General features: G+C 37.5%; 1 protein-coding gene across 1 annotated transcript in view; it reads right to left on the reverse strand.

Moving 5' to 3' along the window:
• The window catches only part of XK (X-linked Kx blood group antigen, Kell and VPS13A binding protein), a 54,734-nt gene extending 42,105 nt beyond the window's left edge, over window positions 1-12,629 (reverse strand). The window contains exons 1-2 of the mRNA XM_074214197.1: window positions 12,404-12,629; window positions 11,221-11,725 (exon numbers count right to left, since the gene is read on the reverse strand). Coding sequence (XP_074070298.1) covers window positions 11,221-11,465 — 245 coding nt within the window. The 5' untranslated portion in view covers window positions 11,466-11,725; window positions 12,404-12,629. The remainder of the gene's footprint in view (window positions 1-11,220; window positions 11,726-12,403) is intronic.
• Between the last annotated feature and the right edge of the window lie 4,580 nt (window positions 12,630-17,209).

The raw sequence follows: 17,209 nt of genomic DNA on the forward strand, positions 1-17,209 counted from the left end.
GCCAAGAAAAATAAAGTAAAAAAAATTATGTTTTGATTTGTATTCAGACTCCATCAGCTCTTTCTGTGGGGATTCTTCATCATAAGTCCTTCAGAGTTGTCTTGGATCACTGTATTAATGAGAAAAGCTAAGTCATTCACAGCTGATCATCCTACAATTTTACTGTTATTATGTACACAGTACATTTCAGAAGTGACATCTTTCAAACAAATAGTGGATATCTTTGAGTTACTACTATGTGTAAGTATAATGCTAAAATATAGGGATACCTTTTAAAATTAAAAGTCAGATCTTTTGCTTAACAGCTGTGATGGAGTGGAAAGACAATTGGACTTCAAATTGAATCTTGGCAAATCAATTCCTCAATATGATTCTCAGTTTCTTCAAGTACAAAATGAAGGACGACCTCCAAGGTCCCTCTTAACTTTAACACCTCAGGTCCAACTCCTACCCAATCAAAACAATTATTAAAGCCAGTTGTTTGGAATCTCAGATAAGAAATGACCAATTGAGTTGTTTACTTTGCATTCAGCTGCGGCATCATAAAAACAAGTCTAAGATGCTTATTCCAATGTATCATCACAGCCAAGGCTTCCTAGCAAACCTCTATTGGAGTTCTTACTGCCAAAGTCTTTGACACCATCAAATTATTCAAGGACAGAAATGGTGATTTTATCAGTCAGTGGATATAACTTTAAAGATGATATTTTGGCCAAAGCCACCATGGAGCCTATTTAGCTGACTTGCTGCTAAAACCTGCTGTATGATGTCTCCCTTATCAGAATGTGAACTTCTTCAGTGCAGGAACTATTCAAAGAATTCTATTTAAATCTTTAGCACATTGCTTTACATATAGTGAACACTTAATGCTTTTTCACTGACTAATGCATGCTGCATAAAGAATAGAGACATCTAAAGAAATTTATTAATTCACATTGGTATATGATTTTAAGATTCACGAAGCACTTTTCTCACAACAATGCACATATTATTCTCACCTTTTTTCAGTTAAAAGATAGAAACTAAAAGCTTAAGTGAAGTCATCATAGTCATACATCTAGTAACTGGCAGAGCATGAATTCAGGCCTGGATTTTTTTTTTATTTTAAATTCAGTGTTACATTCACTATAGCAGATTTCAGAAGAAATGACAATTGAGCTTTCCTACAAATGATATGGCTAAATGTCTCCTTAAACATTATCAATGGCCAGTTGCTTTTATATTTCACTTTAAAGTTTGTAAAGTAAGATTCTTATGAAGTATGTAGTCCAAGAATTATTGTGTCCATCTTAAAGATGAGTCAACAGGGACACTGGAAGGTTGGCTTGTTCATGATTACTCATCTAGTAAGTAGATAAAATTGGAAAAAAATGATTAGTGATGTGGTTTTTCACATTTACTTCTAGACAATATTTGTGAGAGTTTTTTAAACTGGATAATTTTTCAAAATCATTTCAAAGGAGTTTTTACTTAAAGGAATATACAAGCAATTGGCAAATTCAATCCACTCAACTTTTACATGAATCATACACATGAAACTCCCTTTCCTTTCCCTTTGCCACGATTTAGAATTTCTCTCTCTTCCCTTCCTTCTATCCTTTCTTCCTCAGAACTTCTACCAAGTTGTTGAGCAAGATTGCCCCTTAAACTCATAATCACCTCAAACAAGGGTAAAGTTGGACTGGGATTGTTTACAGTGGGACAATTCAAGAGATAGGACTTACAGTCATGAGGGAAATGGGAAGGTAAACACTCATGTTGTTTCCTTCTTTTTTCTTTTCCCCTCCTTGCCCACTGTTGTTTTTCTAGCCTCACTGCTACTTTTGGCCTATACACCGAGTTTGGAATCAGAGTTCTTGAATTGAAATCTCAGATCTACTAGTTACTCTCTGTGGTCTTGGCCAAATGATGTTCTCTCTTTGACTCTGGATTTAGACTAGATAATTTCTGATGGTGCAGTGAGATGATTAGCATGAGGAAGACTCATATTCCTTAGTTCAAATTCAGTCTTACTAGCTGTGTTACCCTGGGCAAGTCACTTAAAGCCTTAGTTTCCTCATCTGTAAAATAAGTTGGAGAAGGAAATAGCAAAACACTCTAGTACCTTTATAAAAAAAAAAAACTACAAATAGGATCATGAAGAGTTAGACATAATTGAACAACAGATTCAAGTCCTGTGATACTGGAAAAGTATTCTACAATCCTAAACCATTTCCTTATTTCCTATAACAAAATGCCTCAGCATCCCTATTCTGTTTCTGAATCCCCATTTTGCTTCAGGACCTGAGATTGAATATGAGGCATAGCCTGTGTCTTTTTCTTTCTGCTTCAGTCTTTGTGTATATGAACTACCACTCTCTCTCTCTCTCTCTCTCTCTCTCTCTCTCTCTCTATATATATATATATATATATATATATATATATATATATATATGAAATTTTTCTCATGAACCAAAGAGGACAAAGAAGATATGCAAATATATGATTCAGTATTTGTTAAAAAGAGAAAAAGGAAAGGCATGAATACAGAGAAGAAAAGAAAAGTGACAATCGAGAACCAGACAAGGTTGAGGAAAAGTTTTTGAGAATTTATACTGGCTTCTGCCTATCTACCAGCTTAATCAATGTCTCTCCTCCACCCCTGCTCCTGCTCCTCAACTTGTCCCCTGCAAAAAAAAGGTAGGAGAAGAATAAGAAGAAGATCCTATTGCTTCTAGTGGGATTAGGGAAAAGAGATTTCTGTTATTCCAAAAACTCTGTGTATGTTTGCCCAGGAAAAGAATGTTACCCAATATGGTTAGATTTTCTAGATAAACTGAAACCATGCTGTCTATCAGATACATTCAGATATAGTGTGACCTAAATAGTAAGCAGCAAAGTATTCTTGGAAACTTTTTGGAATTTGGAATATTCTTGGAAACTTGGAAATTTTTTTTAGTGTTCCTATGGGAAAAACCAAGGTCCAAACAACTGATCATAGAAATTGGCTTTCTCCCACTTGGGAAAAAAGGGGAAAATTCCAAAAATGATGTTAAAATATCACAATCACTAAATACATCATGCTGCAACATTACTTACATCACTTAGGAGAAAGAAATTTGACCTGTTTGAATGGCAGATGAGTAGAATTAATATAGAAACAATAAGAAACAGGAATGAACTAATTTATAGAATTGTATATAATGTGTATATTACATATTTACTACTCACCTGTAAGGCACATTACCTTTTCTGGGTGCATCAATTGGATAATATTCTCATTTATTCAGAAGGATAAACTTCATTACAATGAAATCTTGTCAGGGCAGCTAGATGGCTCAGTTAATAGAGCACCGGCCCTGGAGTCAGGAGGATCTGAGTTCAAATCCAGCCTCAGACATTTAATAATTACCTAGCTGTGTGGCCTTAGGCAAGTCACTTAACCCCATTGTCTTGCAAAAAACAAAAAGAAAAACAATGAAATGGTGTCTAGAAAAAATAGCAACAAAATTCATCTGGTGCAACAAAAGGTCAAGAATAGCAAGGGAATGATGAAAAATATAAAGGAAGGTGATTTAGTTCTATCAGATCTAAAACTACACTATAAAGCAGTAGTCATCAAAACCACCAGTTACTGGTTAAGAAATGGACTAATGTATCAGTGCGTCAGGATAGGTTCAAAAGAAACAGCAGTAAATGTCTAGTGTTTGACAAACCCAGAGTGTGATATTTTACTACTGATGGTATAAGTTGACTAGAATGTAGCATGAGTGAAGTTTACAACTGAAAAGATAAATTGAAACTTTGTTGGAGAGCAAAGACTAAAGAGTTTATATTTTATCTTCCAGGGATTCAGTGTAGGTTTTTGAGCAGGGGAGTGATGGAGTGAGATCTATGAATCAGGGTAGGGGAATCACAACCCAATTGTGATATTTTAACATCAGCTTCTGGGTCAAGAACTCACTATTTGACAAATTGGGAAAACTGGAAAATAATATGGCAAAAACTAGATATAGACCCACATCTCACACCCGCTACCAAAATAATGTCAAAATGGCTACATGATTTAGACACAAAGGGCAACACCATAAACTAATAGACCAAGAAATATTCATCCATCTGAATCTGTTGAAAGATGAATGATTTTGACTATATAAAATTAAAAAGTTTTTGCACTAATAAAATTAATGCTGCTAAAATTAGAAGGAAAGCAGAAAGCTGGGAAACAATCTTCACAACTGGGAGTTCCGATAAAAGTCTTATTTCTAAATTATACAAAAAACTTCATCAAATTTATAAGGTTGCAAGTCAGTCCCCAACTGACAAATGGTTAAAGGATATGAATAGACAATTTTCAAATGAAGAAATTAAAGCTATATATAATCATATGAAAAAATGCTTCAAATCATTATTGATTAGAGAAATGCAAAAGTAAAACAACAGTGAGGTATCATCTGATACTTATCAGATTGGCTAAGATGACAAAAAAGAGAAAATGATTAATGTTGTAGGGGTCATGGGAGGATTGGGATATTGATGCATTGCTAGTGGAGCTGTGAGGTGATCCAAACCATTCTGGAAAGCAATAGGGAACTATGCCCAAAGAGCAATAAAACTGTTCATACCCTTTTACCTAGCAATTCCAATTCTAGGCCTATACCCAGAAGAAATAATAAATGGGGAAAATCCCACATGTTGCAAAATATTCATAGCAGTTCTTTTTGTAGTGGCAAAGAATTGGAAATTGAGGGGATGCCCATCAATTGTGAAATAATTAAACCAGTTATGGTACACAAATATTATGGAATACTATTGTTCTATAAGAAACTATAAATGGTCAGACGCTAGAGAAGCATGAAAGGAATTACAGGATCTGATGCTGAGCAAAGGGAACAGAACCAAGAGAACAATGTACCCATTCACAACAAGATTGTGAGATGATCAACCCTGATGGATGTGGCTGTTCTCAGCAGGGCAGAGAGCTAGGACAACCAATTAGACTGGCTATGGACAATGCTATCCTCTTTCAGAGGGAGAAAAACAAAAATAAAACAAAACAAAATCCTTCACCATCTGAGGAGCATTACATTCACTATTTAAAAAAAATATCTCTTATGTATTTCTTTCCCTAAATCCTAATTCCTCATACCAAAAATGACTAACCTGCAAACATGTTTAACACAAATGTGTAAGTATATTATTAACCTGAATGTTTGCCACTGAGGGGAGGAGTGGATGGGAAGGGAGGGTAGAAGGAAATATTATAACTTAGAAATTTTTATAGGCACATGGATGAATGTTAAAACAAATTTTCAGAATATGTATTTGGAAAAGTTAAAAATCAATTTAAAAAACTGTAAAATTAAAAAATATATTTTGGCTATATAGACTACTTTTCTGTGTCTTTTTATTTTGCAAAGAAATATTGCTAAACTTTCATGTACAAAAATGTCCCAAGTACCTATATCACCTATCTGGATCACAACTGGCAAGAATAAGCATTTGACTTTAAGCAGCCAAAACTGATGTCATTAAAACATTTCATCAACTCTGCTCTGCAGCACCCTCAGATTCCCATGAAGCAGTGCAGACAGGTTCATGAAGAGAAAACGTCACAAGGACAGCAAGCAGCCTTTTAAATTTTTTTAAAAAATATCCTGAATTGGGGGGCTAGGTGGCCCAGTGGATAGAGCACCAGCCCTGGAGTCAGGAGTACCTCAGACACTTAATAATTACCTGACTGTGTGGCCTTGGGCAAGCCACTTAACCCCATTGCCTTGCCAAAAAAAAAAAACCTAAAAAAAAAACCATCGTGAAGGATAATTACAAAACTGAGAAATCTCAAATGAAAAGATTGCAAAAATGCCCCATCAATTCTATAATGATAATGACTGTTCCTCCATTCAATTCACTCTATTCATTACCAAGATTAGACTTTCATCTTGTCTGAATCATAGTAATACTCTCTTCAAATAGTTTCCAGGTCTCCAGTTATTCCACCCTTCATAGAATTACCAAAACAATCTTCCTGATAAGGAAGGCTCAGTGGATAGTTCCTGGAAGCAGAAGACCTAAGTTTAAATCTGGCCTTAGACCCTATTAGCTTTGTGACCCCATTGAGTAAGCCATTTAAAGTCTATCTCAGTTCTTCAACTGTAAAATGGAGCAATAACAGAAGCTACCTCCTATGGTTATTGTGAGAACCAAATGAAAATGATTTGATTAAAAATTAAAATTAATAATATAATTAAATGATAAAATAAAAATAATAACATTTTAAAATTTTAAATTTTCTACATAAATTCTCATTTATTCCCCTACCCTGATTCATAGATCTCACTCCATCACTCCCCTGCTCAAAAACCTACACTGAATCCCTGGAAGATAAAATATAAACTCTTTAGTCTTTGCTCTCCAACAAAGTTTCAATTTATCTTTTCAGTTGTAAACTTCACTCATGCTACATTCTAGTCAACTTATACCATCAGTAGTTCATCAGGCTCATTTTATACTCTTCTATATCCATATTCACAAAGGGCTTCCCTCTTGCCTCCATATCTCTTGTCTATTGAAATCTGTGTCTTCCTTCACCATCCATTTCACCATCTATTCCATGAAGGGTCCTCTTGTTCCTCTGGTTAAGTTATCTTTCTTCTTTCAAATTTTCTGAAGGCATTTTGTCCTGGTCTCTGCTTTATCTCTATCCATTTTTTACTGTATCATACAATGTACTAATAATGTATAGTATATTCCTCTTTTAGACTCTAACCTCTTTAAGGATGGAAACTGAATTTCCTTCCTTGACTTCCTAATCTTGCTCAGCAGATGATTAAGTATCTGCTGAATTAAATTGAAAAATTTCAGCTTGTGAATAGGTAAGGCAATAGACTAAGACTGGCAATCCCAATTTATCTTTCACTTGAATGTGCTGAGTTACCAAACCAGCTTTATTTATATCTTCTAATATGTTTACAACTGAAATCACTGACTTCCAAACTATGACTGATGATTCATGAACTAGTGCTAGTATCAAATCCCAAATACAGAAGAAATAATGTCTGCAAACATTATGAAATACTTGGGAGACTACCTGCCAAGACAGACCCAAAAACTATAAAACACAATTACAAAACACTTTTCAACATAAAGTTAGACCTAAACAACTGGAAAATATTAATTGCTCATGGGTAGGTTAAGTCAATATAATAAAAATGACAATTCTGCCTAAACTCCAAACTACCAAAAAATCACTTTACAGAGCCAAAAATTAATAACAAAATTCATCTGGAATAGCAAAAGGTCAAGAAAATCAAGTGAATCAAAAAAAAAGGAAGGTGACCTAAGATTACCTTATCTCAAACTGTATTTCAAAGCAATAATCATTGACAGAATCTAACACTGGCTAAGAAATAAAGTGGTGGATCAGTGGAATAGATTAGGTATACAATAAACAGTAGCAAATGACTATAGTAATCTGGTATTTGATAAGCCCAAAGAGTCAAACTTTGGGGACAAGAATCACTTATTGAAAAAAATTTCTGGGAAACCTGGAAAGCATTTTTGGTAGAAACTGGGTGTAGATCAACATCTCATACCATAAACCAAGATATGATCAAAATAGGTACATGATTTATTTTGACCTAAAGGGTGATGACATAAGCAAATAAGGGGAGCATGAGATAGTTTACCTGTTAGCTCTGTAGATGAGGAAATAATTTATGAACAAACAAGAGATAGAAAGCATTACAGGATGTAAAATGGATAATTTGAATTACATTAAAATAAGGTTTTGCACAAAAAAAACCGAATGCAACTAAGATTAGAAAGAAAAAACTGGGAGAAAAAAATTTATAACAAATTTTTCTGATAAAGGCCTCATTTCACAAATATATAAAGATGGAGTTAAATATATAAAACTATGAATCATTGTACAATTGACAAATGGGTCAAAGGATATGAACAGGAACTTTTCAGATGAAATAATCAAATCTGTATTCATATAAAAATGCTTTAAATTACTACTGATTAGAAGAATGCAAATTAAAATGATTCTGATGTACTATTATATCTATCAGATTGATTAATATGACAGAAAAAGTCAATGACTAATGTTGGAAAGGAGATGGAAAAATTGTGATACTAATAAAGTGTTGGTGGAGTTGGGAACTGGTCCAACCATTCTGGAGTACAATTTGGAACTATGACCAAAAGGCTATTAAAATTATACATTGTCTTTAACCTAGCAATATCATTACTTGATCTGTATCCCAAAGAGATCAAAGGAAAAGGAAAAGCCCTATATGTATGTGTAGAAGCATTTTTTTGTGGTGGCAAAGAATTGGAAATTGAGGCAGTGTCCATTAACAGGAGAATGGCTGAATAAATTGTGGTTTATGGTTGTGATGTAATTTTTTTTGATGTTGTTAAGTCATTTCAGTCATATTTGTTTCTTCATTACCCAAATGGCAAAGATAATCCAAAAAACCATTGATTTGTCACTTCCTTCTTCAGCTCATTTTTATAGATGAGGACTGGATAAATTCAGGTAAATGACTTGCCTAAGGTTCCAAAGTAAGTAAGGGTCTGAGGTCAGAGTTGAATTCAGAAAGAAAGATTTTAGACCTTGACCTCTGTCCACTGTACCATCTAGCTGTCTCCATGATGGAATACTATTGTATTATAAAAAATGATGAACAGGGGGCAGCTAGATGGCACAGTAGAGAGAGCACCAGTCCTGAAGTCAGGAGTACCTGAGTTCAAATCCAACCTCAGACACTTAATAATTACCTAGGGGTGTGACCTTGGTTGGGCAAGTCACTTAACCCCACTGCCTTAAATAAAAAAAAAAAATGAGCAGGATGGCCTCAAAAAAAGAAACAGGGAACATTTATATGAACTGATTCAAAGTGAAGTGAGCAAAATGAGGAAAATATTGTACATAGTAATAATAATACTGAATGATGATCAACCATAAATGACTTGGCTATTCTAAGCAATACAATGACACAAGACAATTCTGAATTACATGATCAAAAATGCTATCCACTTCAGAAAAAGAACTGATGGAGTATGAAATGGAAACATAATTTTTAAACTTTTTTTCAACATGGCTAATATGAAAGTATATTTTGGATCATTTCACATATATGATTAATAGCACATTTCTTGCCTTCTCAATGGGTGGTAGAGGAATAGAAGGGAAAGACAGAAGCCAAAACTCATTTTTAATTAAAAAAGAATGTTTAAAATTAATGAATCAATAAAAATAAGTAATTAGAAAGCTTTAAAAACATTTAGAATTTTCAAAACAAAAATATCTCTAACTGAAAAAAAAATTCCTCAAAATACTGGCTTACATAAATAAAGGGCAAAAGAAAAATAATTTTGAAACTACTTACAAAGTGAGCTATGGTGTCTAAATTTGTTCTCATTTAAAAACCCTTACTGATGACAATAAATAAACATATTATTCTTTCTAAATAGTCCATTCATAATTGTGTTAGATCTGTAGTAAAACTGATGTGAAAAATAAGATTTTTCTGTTAAAAATCACTATTCTGTTATGTTTAAACTCTAAAGCACAATTCAGGGTGTCCCAAAAATCCTGGTGAAATTTTAGGGAAAAATTGCATTTGTAAGATATAAATGCATGTGTGCACAAGTGTCTGTATATGTGTTTGTTGTCTGATGTGTGTGCCTACCATCCTGTTAGTAGAATATTATTAATTAAACATTTTCAAAGTTTTCCCCCTTACAGGGATAAACTTGGCTTAAAATAAAGGATTTCATTACTGAAAAAAGTTTCGGAAGTACTCTGCTAGTGTCCTGCCTCAAGTACTCACCACTTGAATTAACAGTACACTTCCTTACCTTCTGAAAAAAAAAAGATACTGAAAGTAATCTAAACTTTCCTTGATGCCTTGTGGAATATATATGAATGATGTTTTTGTACTTGCTTTTGAAGTACCCTTGGGTGTACCAAAACAGCCACTAGGGGTTTTATTAATTCTTGTCTGTGCTTTTAATATTTGTTTGCTTTTTGTCTCCCACTCTGCTCTCAGAAAGTTGTCTTATTAGTTGTTGCAGTAGTCCACACACATACTAGCTCCTCTTCCCACTTCTTATTCGTTATTTCTAATATATTTTGAGCTTGGAATTTCAATTTGTTATAATTATGTATACAGTAAGTCAGGAGTGTCTTGAGTTCAAAATTGACCTCAGACACTTAATAATTACACAGCTGTGTGGCCTTGGGCAAGCCACTTAACTCATTGCCTTGAAAAAAAAAATATCTAAAATTATGTATCTATTACAAAGGTTCCTAAGTGTGGGTTTTTTGGGGGGAGAGTCATGGACCCCTTTGGAAGCCTGGCAAAGCTTATAGTTTCCTTCTTAAAATAATGTTTTTAAATGCACAAAATAAAATTGATAGAATTATAAATGAAACCGAATAAATTACAGTATAGCTAACAATTAAAAACAATTTACAGGTCTAGTGCTAAGAAAGAACCCTTTGTTACATCTCCAGCTTCATTTTTACTTTCCATAGTGGATACTTTTGTTTTACTATCTACAAACGTTCTTTTCCAGGCCTTTCAATGAGCTGCAGTAAACATTTCCCCTCGTTTACAAAACATTAATTGTTGGATTTGGGGGGTGATAAATACGGGATTTTTTAAAATAATAATCTAAACAAAAGTTCCAAAAGAATTACTGAGTGATAGGTATTTGGGTTTTTTTCTTCTTATTGGTACAGGAAGTTTAACTGTACGTACCCATAAGGCTAATAAAGTTATTCTAACAACTCACTACTTACAAATACACAGCCTTTAGCATGGGAACTCAAGAAGCAAAATATTGGGGGAAAGCACAACCCCTAAGAAGGCCACCTCTAGTTTTCTATCTTTTTAAACAGGTTTGTGGCGTGTCTTCTTTTCCAAGTTTGTCTGCAGACGCCGCACACTGCGGACACTGAAGAATAAAATAGAGTCTGTTTATTTGGTCACTCGGATCCTGCAACCTGTCTAGGCGGATGAGCGAGTGAGACAGGTGGGCGACTGTCCTGGGGGGGGGGGGGGTCGGCGCGGCCAGCCCCGGTGCGGACACCTTGGGCGGGGGGCGCCTCCCCGCTGTGGGCCTGGAGCGATCCATGGGGCCGGAGGGCGGAGGGGATGGGGAGGCGACGGTGTCGGGAGCCCGGGCGGAGGGCCCCCCGCTCGCCCCGGGCCCGGCTGCACGCACCTGAGCAGGGGTCCCAGCTGCAGCAGGTGCAGCAGCAGCACCAGCGGCCGGTCCCGCTTTAGGTCCCGGTGGACGAAGATGAGCGTGAGCTGCACCAGCGCGCAGGGCAGCAGCGAGAAGAGCAGCGTCAGCGCCAGCCAGATGCGGTCCCCGGCCGAGCTGTAGCTGCCGCTCAGGCACAGCGCCGTCACGGTCTCGGCCACGAAGAGGAACACGGACACCAGCACGGAGGCCGGGAACTTCATCTCGGGCCCGGCCCGCGCCCCTTATCTGCCCGCGCCGGCCGCGGCTGCCCGATAGCTGGGCGGCTCCGGGCCCCGCCGCCGCCCCGGGCCCCGCTCCCCGCCGAGGCCGCGGCCCGGCCCCGCGGAGAGAGGGCCGCGCCCGCCGCCGCCGCCCCTACTCGGACCCGCAGCGGCCCCCTTGCCAGGGAGGGCGGGCTGGCCTGCTGGGAGCCGGGGCTGGCACCGCCGAGGGAGCTCTGAGCGCGCTGACAGGTGGCAGCCTGCGGAGGAAGAGGGGGAGTGGAAGAGGGCGGGGACTGCCTCCCGCCGGGGCACCCCCAGCCGCCGCGCTCTGCCTTTTTTAAGGTTCCCATTTGCACCTCCGGGCTCCCCTCCAGCCACGGTGCACTTAGAGTCCTTAAATAGCCCTGCTCGCGCGGCTCGGGCACCTCACTCCGTCCCCTGGGTCCTAGAGCTCCTTGTCGAGGCCCTTTGGGGAGGAAGGCCCCCCTGGAGAGGCAGAGGAGGCTGGCCCGCTCTGAATGTACTGTCTGAAAGGGGGCCGACCCTCCCCCCTATTCCCCCCACACACACCCTCCCTACCCCCTCAAGGGCTGAGTTCTCCAGGTATTTTCTTCAACAATATTGCTGATCTCGGGCTTTTGGTGGCGTGATGTATACAGGCTCAAACATGATGCTAATCAAGACTGAAGTTACACAGAAGGGATCTGACACACATTAAAGCTGAAAAAAGGCCTCCTTTTCCTTTTCCTTTTTTAAAAAAAAATGTCATTTCTATGGCCTGAGATCAAAGAGATGGCCTAATTCTCAGTTTCAAAGACGCTAAGTCGACCCCCAGAACCCCAGACCTAAAGAATCTCTCACTGCAAAGAACTTCTCACTACATTACTTTGAGGAGGCTGAACTGAGGAGTGGTTGTATTTGGACTGTATACACACCTTAGGTGCAAGTGGACCCTGATGGGTGCTGCCCAGCCATGCAGATCTATGAACACGACTTGTAGTGTTGCATTTCTGAAGGGAGAGCCTGGCAGAGGAGTATGAAGGTCTGGTAGGGGAAGGGCAGAAGTCGAGGTCCCTACCAAGCTACATTATTGATGTTCCTGAACATGGCTCCTTCATGAGTGTTAGCCTAGCATTCTCATCTTCTTTGGAATGGAACATTGTTTGTTCTTCAGAAGAGCTCCTATTGGTCATCAGCCACACTTGGACCCACTGACATTTGTCTCTAATATAGTGATGTCATTTTGATCTTCTATAACAAAGGGCAAGAACCAAATAAACAACCAACCAACCAATCTCATGGAGTTCAGGGTCTATACTGTGGCCACCAGTACCAGTGCCCTAGACATCCTCAAGGGACAGGCAAAGAGAAGGAATTTGAGACAACAGAGCAAGATGAATGATAAATATATCCCCTTGCAGGAGGCTTTCTCTATCCAATTTATCTCTTCAGTCAATTAGAAGTCCAGCTTCAATGCCAGCAATAAGCTGAAGGAATTTGAACAGGTAGCCTGCAGGAAGAAGCCAAGCAGATTGTGTCTGACTTCAAGGGTTACTGGATCCTTCCTCATACAGGAGAGGTGGTCATTTGCTAAGGCAGGATTTTCATTATAGATGTGATTGAGGTAGTTGAAGAATTAGGAAGTTGCTGACAAAGAAAGACAGGTCACAGTCACTGCAATGGCCTGGTATCAGCCATTGGCCCAAAACTCTTCCTGTAGTCTTCAGAGCAGTGAGCTGATGGCATGGGTTTCATTTACACACAATTCCTCACTCACCAGATGATCCATGTGAAGAATTATATCTTGGCAGCTGATGTCATGGAAGAGCATTTCTCTGCTTCACTAGCAGAAGGAGAATAAAACCCTGAGTCTAGTGTCTTGGGGGACCAAACTCGTGGAGATGTGCAGTGTGGGTTTCATGGTGGATACTGTTCAATTTGACTTTTTTGGTGTCAGATTGGGACAGCAACCTCATGGTGAATTTGCCTGAAGAAAAGGAGAGTTTATGTGAGATGTAAGCTGCTGAGACAAGCAGACTGCAATGTGGATACCTCTGTGAACACATTCTGGAAGGCACCATGCTTGGGTGTGGCTGAAGGGCCCAGCAAGCAATTCTTTGTCTTGGAAAATAAGTTTATTGTATGATTTACCACATTTAATGGTAGCATTGGGTTCTTATTGCTAATGTAGGAAAAGACATAACTGCTGCTATTGCAAAATTCCCTGACCCCCCCCCCCCCCCCCCCCCCCCGGCTACCACACCAGCTGACCTAATCAAGATGCCTTTTGGATGATATATATTGATTGTCATATTCTACAGTATGTACTTAATGTCCCTGATGGGGAACTCCTTAATCATTATCTCTATCTTAGCACTATGGAACATGGAGAGTTACCAAGAAGACTGAAACCATACCTGATGTTATTTTGGTTGACCTTTTGGATACTGATAATTTGCAGTTCATTTCTAGTTGAATCTATCTCAAAAACACACTTCTGTAAGAAAGAAAAGGAAGAAAGGAAGGAATTGTCTTCAGTCGCCTTGTGGATTCTTAAAGAGGATTTGTGAGAAGAAATAGAAATAGGTTATGGATTATAATGAATGCACATCTATTTTTCAGCTGATTTTTTTGTCTTTCATCTTCACTGTTCCATTCCATCATTCACTGATCTGCCAGAGTCATCCTTTTTTTTTTTGGCAAAGATCTTCTTTCACTCAGAAATCTTCAGTGTCTTCATATTGTTCATGAGCAATACTCAAAGTCTTCTGTGTGACATCCCAGGCTGCCCACAATTGAGCAATAGCCTGCCTTTCTATCCTTAAATTACTCTCTAAAAAACTAGGCTTTTCTTCATCCCCCATTCCATCTTCATTATAGCTTTCTAAGTATTCCCAATTCCTTTTCTTTTTAAAATTTTTTTAAAATTCTTATTTATTTAAGGCAATGGGGTTTAAGTGACTTTCCCAAGGCCACACAGCTAGGTAATTAAGTGTCTGAGGCCAAATTTGAACTCAGGTTCTCCTGACTCTAGGGCTGGTGCTCTATGCATTGGGCCACCCATCTGCCCCCTCTAATTCATTTTCAATATCTCCTTTTACCTTTGGTCTACTTAATTCTTTTAAAAATTTTATAGATACTTTCTTTTTATGCTAACTTCATTTCTCAATATATCTCCAACCCTTATAACAAAAGGGAAAAAAATGGTGCAGGAGAGAGTAGGAAGTTCAGCAAAATTATCCAATATATCAACCAATTCTGACATTATTTTCAGTGCATCACTTCCACAGTGTTCCACCTCTGCAAAGACTTGTTTCCATCTTTTTATCATTCTTTCCATTTCTATGATTACAGTTGTCAAGTTCTACTTACTCAGTTCTGTATCTGTTCATATAAGTTTTTCCATGCCTCGTCATTTCTTACAGAACAGTAATATTTCATTTCATTCATTTACTAACATTCATTTAGTCATTCCCTTCATTAATGAACATCCAGTTATTTGATACTACAACAAGTGCTGCTATATTTTGTGTACACAAAGCTTTACTTTCTTTGATCTACTTGAGATGTAGCATGGCATGTAATGATCAAAGGTTATAGATATTTCAGTCATTTTCTTAGCATAATTCCAAATGGCTTTACAGAATGGTTGAACCAATTCCTAGATCCCTCAATAACATATCAGTGTGAGTAGTGATACAATTACATACTGTGGATGCAATTTTGAAGTCATGCAATTATCCTGGAAGTCAATATGAAATTATATCTAAAAAGTCACTAAACTGGATACTTTTATTCAGCAATACCACAACCATGCATATATTTCAAAGAAATAAAAGACAGAGGGGAAGGATCCTATATACAAAAAATATTTGTAGCATCACTTTTTGTTATGGCAAAGAAATTGAAGTAAAATGAATGTTCATCATTTGGGGAATTGCTGAACAATTATGGTATACAAATGTAATATCATTATGGTATACAAATGTTATATCAAAAGAAATGACAACCGGGACCAAAATCAGAGAAAATGGGAGGATTTGTATACAATGACATGATATGAAAAGAGCAGAATTAGGAGAATGATTTATATAATGACTCTAACACCATAAAGAAAAGCAATTGTGAAAGTTTAAGAACTATGATAAACATAATGGCCCATTAGATCTCTGGAAATCTGATAATGAAAGCATATTTCTCATCTTGTAGCAAAAGGAATTACATACCAGAGGCAGTGAATTGGAAATATACATTTTCACACAGGGCCAATTTGTAAGCTTGTTTTATGTGACTATATGTATCTGTTATTAGGTAGCACTTATTTTTGTTTGTATTGATGGCAGACATGTGGCATAGCAGGCAACTGAAATTGCTGCCATAAAGACTTTAAATCAGGTTTCAGACACCTATTTTCTATGTGGCCCTGTGTAAGTCATTTAACCTCTGCCTCAGTTGTGCCTTAATAAATGTTTTCCAGGGGGCAGCTAGGTGGTACAATGGATAGAGCACCGGTCCTGGAGTCAGGAGTACCTGAGTTCAACTCCAGCCTCAGACACTTAATAATTGCCTAGCTGTGTGACCTTGGGCAAATCACTCAACCCTGTTGTCTTAAATAAATTAAAAAATATTTAAATGTTTTCTGGAAAATGCAATGAAATCGACTTTCTTCCCAGAGACTTTGGCTTAAGGAAATCTAACTACAACCACATTTTACACTTGGCTAGGAAATTAGTTACCAAGCAACCAACTACAAGGATGGAAATATTTTCATATTCAAAAGTGTTTTATGATTTCCTTTTACACTATAGTCATTCATTTCTTCTTTCAAACGCAGAGGTTTTATCTTCTAACATTGCTTTACATGATATGAATCCATCATACAATGCATAGCAGCCTCAAAAGTAGTTTGTAGATTCTAGTTGTATAATACCATAATGACTAATAGTTTAGTACAAAGGGCAAAAGCATTTAAAAGGCCATAAAGAAACACTATTCTCATGAAAGTGTACCATCCTGGTAATTATTCCTATCTGCCAGTCTGAAGAATGATATCCTTTGTGTAACCATTACAGATTTGATCCTTTAATTTCAGGAAAAATCTTTCTTGATTACAAGATCAGTTTAAGAGGAATTCTTTGAAAATTCTGATTATTTTCTTTTTAAAAAATTACCTAAAACAGATATGAGAATTTTATTGGAAACCAAAAAAGGGGGCACAAAAGAGATAATTAAATTTATTATTCTTAGACCACATGTTGGATAACCCAATAGGTCTATAAAGTTTTGAAGTTTGGTAGAGTCAAGAGCTAAGGTACACGACCCTGCTGTTTATGGGTTTACTAATAAGTGTTTATGAAGACCAGTAAATCACCAAATTATGCATCAAGGTAAACTGATATTGTTAAAACATCTTCCATGGCTCCCTAGGGCTTCCACAATAAAATACAAAATCCTCAGAATGGCACATAAGGACTTCTAAAATAAGGCCCTACTTTTCCAGTTTCATTTCATATTATTCAACATTCCCCTAAGATCACTCTCCTACCTATTCCATGTATTCCAACATTCTTTCTCTCACCTCTGTGTGCTGATCTATATGATCTCCCCTGTTTGAAGTGTACTTACCTCTTTACCTCTGCATCTTGGAAACCCTAGCTTTGTTCAGGACTTGGTTCAGGTACTATCTCTTACAGAAGGCCTCTCCTCATTCTCTTTCCCCAAAGGATGTTGATATTCTCTTC

Source organism: Macrotis lagotis, chromosome 1, assembly GCF_037893015.1.
Source record: "Macrotis lagotis isolate mMagLag1 chromosome 1, bilby.v1.9.chrom.fasta, whole genome shotgun sequence".
Classification (NCBI taxonomy): domain Eukaryota; kingdom Metazoa; phylum Chordata; class Mammalia; order Peramelemorphia; family Peramelidae; genus Macrotis; species Macrotis lagotis.